This window comes from Somniosus microcephalus, unplaced genomic scaffold (genome assembly GCF_052327205.1).
Source record: "Somniosus microcephalus isolate GS21.2 unplaced genomic scaffold, FLI_Smic_1.0 unresolved_chr4, whole genome shotgun sequence".
In the NCBI taxonomy this organism is placed as follows: Eukaryota; Metazoa; Chordata; class Chondrichthyes; order Squaliformes; family Somniosidae; genus Somniosus; species Somniosus microcephalus.
In genome coordinates, this window is record NW_028225182.1 from 50,810,052 (window position 1) to 50,817,972 (window position 7,921).

Consider the following 7,921-nt stretch of genomic DNA (forward strand, 5'->3'; position numbering starts at 1 on the left):
CCTCCGATACCTCACACTCCCTCCGATACCCCACACACCCTCCGATACCCCACACACCCTCCGATACCCCACACACCCTCCGATACCTCACACACCCTCTGATAACCCCCGCCCTCCGATAGCTCACACTCCCTCCGATACCCCCGCCCTCCGACACCTCACACTCCCTCCGATACCTCACACACCCTCCGATACCCCCCGCCCTCCGATGCTGCACACACCCTCCGATACCTCACACACCCTCGGATAACCCCCGCCCTCCGATAGCTCACACACCCTCCGATACCTCACACTCCCTCCGATACCTCACACACCCTCCGATACCCCACACACCCTCCGATACCCCACACACCCTCCGATACCTCACACTCCCTCCGATGCCCCACACACCCTCCGATACCCCACACACCCTCCGATACCCCACACACCCTCCGATACCCCACACTCCCTCCGATACCCCACACACCCTCCGATACCCCACACACCCTCCGATACCTCACACTCCCTCCGATGCCCCACACACCCTCCGATACCCCACACACCCTCCGATACCTCACACACCCTCCGATACCCCACACACCCTCCGATACCCCACACTCCCTCCGATACCCCACACACCCTCCGATACCTCACACTCCCTCCGATACCCCACACACCCTCCGATACCCCACACACCCTCCGATACCCCACACACCCTCCGAGACCTCACACACCCTCCGATACTTCACACTCCCTCCGATACCCCACACACCCTCCGATACTCCACACACCCTCCGATACCTCACACACCCTCCGATACCCCACACACCCGCCGATACCTCACACTCCCTCCGATACCCCACACACCCTCCGATACCCCACACACCCTCCGATACCCCACACACCCGCCGATAACTCACACTGCCTCCGATACCTCACACAGCCTCCGATAGCTCACACACCCTCCGATACCTCACACACCCTCCGATAACCCCCGACCTCCGATACCCCACACACCCTCCGATACCGCACTCCCTCCGATACCCCACACACCCTCCGATAACCCCCGCCCTCCGATACCCCACACACCCTCCGATACCTCACACACCATCCGATACCTCACACACCCTCCGATACCTCACACACCCTCCGATACCCCCTCCGATACCTCACACACCCTCCGATACCTCACACACCCTCCGATACCTCACACTCCATCCGATACCTCACACTCCCTCCGATACCTCACACACCCTCCGATACCTCACACACCCTCCGATACCTCACACACCCTCCGATACCTCACACTCCCTCCGATACCCCCCGCCCTCCGATACCTCACACACCCTCCGATACCTCACACACCCTCCGATACCTCACACACCCTCCGTTACCTCACACACCCTTCGATACCTCACACACCCTCCGATACCTCACACACCCTCCGATACCTCACACACCCTCCGATACCCCACACACCCGCCGATACCCCCTGCCCTCCGAAACCCCACTCTACCTCCGATACCTCACACACCCTCCGATACCCCACACTCCCTCCGATACCCCACACACCCTCCGATACCCCACACACCCTCCGATACCTCACACTCCCTCCGATACCCCACACACCCTCCGATACCCCACACACCCTCCGATACCTCACACACCCTCCGATAACGCCGGCCCTCCGATACCCCACACACCCTCCGATACCTCACACTCCCTCCGATACCCCACACACCCTCCGATAGCTCACACACCCTCCGATATCTCACACTCCCTCTGATAACTCCCGCCCTCCGATAGCTCACACACCCTCCGATACCTCACACTCCCTCCGATACCTCACACATCCTCCGATACCCCCCGCCCTCCGATAGCTCACACACCCTCCGATACCTCACACTCCCTCCGATACCTCACACACCCTCCGATACCCCACACACCCTCCGATACCTCACACTACCTCCAATACCTCACACACCCTCCGATAACCCCCGCCCTCCGATACCTCACACTCCCTCCGATACCCCACACACCCTCCGATACCTCACACTCCCTCCGATACCTCACACACTCTCCGATACCCCACACACCCTCCGATACCTCACACACCCTCCGATACCCCACTCACCCACTGATACCTCACACACCCTCCGATACCTCACACACCCTCCGATACCCCACACACCCTCCGATACCTCACACACCCTCCGACACCCCACACACCCTCCGATACCTCACACACCCTCCGATACCTCACACACCCTCCGATACCCCACACACCCTCCGATACCCCACACACCCTCCGATACCCCACACACCCTCCGATACCTCACACTCCCTCCGATACCCCACACACCCTCCGATACCCCACACACCCTCCGATACCTCACACTCCCTCCGATACCCCACACACCCTCCGATACCCCACACACCCTCCGATACCCCACACACCCTCCGATACCTCACACACCCTCTGATAACCCCCGCCCTCCGATAGCTCACACTCCCTCCGATACCCCCGCCCTCCGACACCTCACACTCCCTCCGATACCTCACACACCCTCCGATACCCCCCGCCCTCCGATGCTGCACACACCCTCCGATACCTCACACACCCTCGGATAACCCCCGCCCTCCGATAGCTCACACACCCTCCGATACCTCACACTCCCTCCGATACCTCACACACCCTCCGATACCCCACACACCCTCCGATACCCCACACACCCTCCGATACCTCACACTCCCTCCGATGCCCCACACACCCTCCGATACCCCACACACCCTCCGATACCCCACACACCCTCCGATACCCCACACTCCCTCCGATACCCCACACACCCTCCGATACCCCACACACCCTCCGATACCTCACACTCCCTCCGATGCCCCACACACCCTCCGATACCCCACACACCCTCCGATACCTCACACACCCTCCGATACCCCACACACCCTCCGATACCCCACACTCCCTCCGATACCCCACACACCCTCCGATACCTCACACTCCCTCCGATACCCCACACACCCTCCGATACCCCACACACCCTCCGATACCCCACACACCCTCCGAGACCTCACACACCCTCCGATACTTCACACTCCCTCCGATACCCCACACACCCTCCGATACTCCACACACCCTCCGATACCTCACACACCCTCCGATACCCCACACACCCGCCGATACCTCACACTCCCTCCGATACCCCACACACCCTCCGATACCCCACACACCCTCCGATACCCCACACACCCGCCGATAACTCACACTGCCTCCGATACCTCACACAGCCTCCGATAGCTCACACACCCTCCGATACCTCACACACCCTCCGATAACCCCCGACCTCCGATACCCCACACACCCTCCGATACCGCACTCCCTCCGATACCCCACACACCCTCCGATAACCCCCGCCCTCCGATACCCCACACACCCTCCGATACCTCACACACCATCCGATACCTCACACACCCTCCGATACCTCACACACCCTCCGATACCCCCTCCGATACCTCACACACCCTCCGATACCTCACACACCCTCCGATACCTCACACTCCATCCGATACCTCACACTCCCTCCGATACCTCACACACCCTCCGATACCTCACACACCCTCCGATACCTCACACACCCTCCGATACCTCACACTCCCTCCGATACCCCCCGCCCTCCGATACCTCACACACCCTCCGATACCTCACACACCCTCCGATACCTCACACACCCTCCGTTACCTCACACACCCTTCGATACCTCACACACCCTCCGATACCTCACACACCCTCCGATACCTCACACACCCTCCGATACCCCACACACCCGCCGATACCCCCTGCCCTCCGAAACCCCACTCTACCTCCGATACCTCACACACCCTCCGATACCCCACACTCCCTCCGATACCCCACACACCCTCCGATACCCCACACACCCTCCGATACCTCACACTCCCTCCGATACCCCACACACCCTCCGATACCCCACACACCCTCCGATACCTCACACACCCTCCGATAACGCCGGCCCTCCGATACCCCACACACCCTCCGATACCTCACACTCCCTCCGATACCCCACACACCCTCCGATAGCTCACACACCCTCCGATATCTCACACTCCCTCTGATAACTCCCGCCCTCCGATAGCTCACACACCCTCCGATACCTCACACTCCCTCCGATACCTCACACATCCTCCGATACCCCCCGCCCTCCGATAGCTCACACACCCTCCGATACCTCACACTCCCTCCGATACCTCACACACCCTCCGATACCCCACACACCCTCCGATACCTCACACTACCTCCAATACCTCACACACCCTCCGATAACCCCCGCCCTCCGATACCTCACACTCCCTCCGATACCCCACACACCCTCCGATACCTCACACTCCCTCCGATACCTCACACACTCTCCGATACCCCACACACCCTCCGATACCTCACACACCCTCCGATACCCCACTCACCCACTGATACCTCACACACCCTCCGATACCTCACACACCCTCCGATACCCCACACACCCTCCGATACCTCACACACCCTCCGACACCCCACACACCCTCCGATACCTCACACACCCTCCGATACCTCACACACCCTCCGATACCTCACACACCCTCCGATACCTCACACACCCTCCGATACCTCACACTCCCTCCGATACCTCACACACCCTCTGATACCTCACACAGCCTCCGATACCGCACACACCCTCCGATACCTCACACACCCTCCGATACCTCACACACCCTCCGATACCCCACACACCCGCCGATACCCCACACACCCTCCGATACCTCACACACCGTCCGATACCTCACACACCCTCCGATACCTCACACTCCCTCCGATACCTCACACACCCTCCGATACCTCACACACCCTCCGAGACCCCACACACCCGCCGATACCCCACACACCGTCCGATACCTCACACACCCTCCGATACCTCACACTCCCTCCGATACCTCACACAGCCTCCGATACCGCACACACCCTCCGATACCTCAGACACCGTCCGATACACCACACACCCTCTGATACCTCACACACCCTGATACCTCACACAGCCTCCGATACCGCACACACCCTCCAATACCTCACACACCCTCCGATACACCACACACCCTCCGATACCTCACACTCCCTCCGATACCTCACACACCCTCCGATACCCCCTGCCCTCTGATATCCCCCACCCTCCGATACCTCACACACCCTCCGATACCTCACACACCCTCCGATACCCCACACACCCTCCGATAGCCCCCGCCATCCGATATCTCACACACCCTCCGACACCCCACACACCTTCCGATACCTCACACACCCTCCGATACCCCCTGCCCTCCGATACCTCACACACCCTCCGATACCCCCTGCCCTCTGATACCTCACACACCCTCCGATACCCCACACACCCTCCGATACCCCCCGCCATCCGATACCTCACACACCCTCCGATACCCCACACACCCTCCGATACCTCACACACCCTCCGATACCCCCTGCCCTCCGATACCTCACACACCCTCCGATAACCCACACACCCTCCGATACCCCACACACCCTCCGATACCTCACACTCCCTCCGATACCCCACACACCCTCCGATACCCCACACACCCTCCGATACCTCACACGCCCTCCGATACCCCCTGCCCTCCGAAACCCCACACTACCTCTGATACCTCACACACCCTCCGATACCCCACACTCCCTCCGATATCTCACATACCCTCCGATACCCCCTGCCCTCCGATACCCCCCGCCCTCCGATACCCCCCGCCCTCCGATACCTCACACACCCTCCGATACCCCACACACCATCCGATACCTCACACACCCTCCGATACCTCACACACCCTCCAATACCTCACACACGCTCCGATACACCCTCCGATACCTCACACACCCTCCGATACCTCACACACCCTCCGATTCCTCACACTCCATCCGATACCTCACACTCCATCCGATACCTCACACTCCCTCCGATACCTCACACACCCTCCGATACCTCACACACCCTCCGATACCCCACACACCCGCCGATACCCCACACACCGTCCGATACCTCACACACTCTCCGATACCTCACACACCCTCCGATACCTCACACTCCCTCCGATACCTCACACACCCTCCGATACCTCACACACCCTCCGATACCCCACACACCCGCCGATACCCCACACACCGTCCGATACCTCACACACCCTCCGATACCTCACACACCCTCCGATACCTCACACTCCCTCCGATACCTCACACAGCCTCCGATACCGCACACACCCTCCGATACCTCACACACCCTCCGATACCTCACACACCCTCCGATACCCCACACACCCGCCGATACCCCACACACCGTCCGATACCTCACACACCCTCCGATACCTCACACTCCCTCCGATACCTCACACACCCTCCGATACCTCACACACCCTCCGATACCCCACACACCCGCCGATACCCCACACACCGTCCGATACCTCACACACCCTCCGATACCTCACACTCCCTCCGATACCTCACACAGCCTCCGATACCGCACACACCCTCCGATACCTCAGACACCCTCCGATACACCACACACCCTCTGATACCTCACACACCCTGATACCTCACACAGCCTCCGATACCGCACACACCCTCCAATACCTCACACACCCTCCGATACACCACACACCCTCCGATACATCACACTCCCTCCGATACCTCACACACCCTCCGATACCCCCTGCCCTCTGATATCCCCCACCCTCCGATACCTCACACACCCTCCGATACCTCACACACCCTCCGATACCCCACACACCCTCCGATAGCCCCCGCCATCCGATATCTCACACACCCTCCGACACCCCACACACCTTCCGATACCTCACACACCCTCCGATACCCCCTGCCCTCCGATACCTCACACACCCTCCGATACCCCCTGCCCTCTGATACCTCACACACCCTCCGATACCCCACACACCCTCCGATACCCCCCGCCATCCGATACCTCACACACCCTCCGATACCCCACACACCCTCCGATACCTCACACACCCTCCGATACCCCCTGCCCTCCGATACCTCACACACCCTCCGATAACCCACACACCCTCCGATACCCCACACACCCTCCGATACCTCACACTCCCTCCGATACCCCACACACCCTCCGATACCCCACACACCCTCCGATACCTCACACGCCCTCCGATACCCCCTGCCCTCCGAAACCCCACACTACCTCTGATACCTCACACACCCTCCGATACCCCACACTCCCTCCGATATCTCACATACCCTCCGATACCCCCTGCCCTCCGATACCCCCCGCCCTCCGACACCCCCCGCCCTCCGATACCTCACACACCCTCCGATACCCCACACACCATCCGATACTTCACACACCCTCCGATACCCCCTCCGATACCTCACACACCCTCCGATACCTCACACACCCTCCGATACCTCACACTCCATCCGATACCTCACACTCCCTCCGATACCCCCGGCCCTCCGATACCTCACGCACCCTCCGATACCTCACACACCCTCCGATACCTCACACACCCTCCGATACCTCACACACCCTCCGATACCTCACACACCCTCCGATACCTCACGCTCCCTCCGATACCTCACACACCCTCCGATACCTCACGCTCCCTCCGATACCTCACACACCCTTCGATACCCCACACACACTCCGATACCTCACACACCCTTCGATACCTCACACACCCTTCGATACCTCACACACCCTTCGATACCTCACACACCCTTCGATACCTCACACACCCTCCGATACCTCACACACCCTCCGATACCTCACGCTCCCTCCGATACCTCACACACCCTTCGATACCCCACACACACTCCGATACCTCACACACCCTTCGATACCTCACA

At 60.5% G+C, this 7,921-nt stretch overlaps 1 protein-coding gene across 1 annotated transcript in view; it reads right to left on the bottom strand.

Annotated features, from left to right (window-relative positions):
• Positions 1 to 7,404, bottom strand: part of LOC147091074 (uncharacterized) — a 163,675-nt gene extending 156,271 nt beyond the window's left edge. The window contains exon 1 of the mRNA XM_085977159.1: positions 7,393 to 7,404. Within this exon, the coding sequence (XP_085833285.1) occupies positions 7,393 to 7,404 (12 nt within the window). The remainder of the gene's footprint in view (positions 1 to 7,392) is intronic.
• Positions 7,405 to 7,921: the final 517 nt, after the last annotated feature.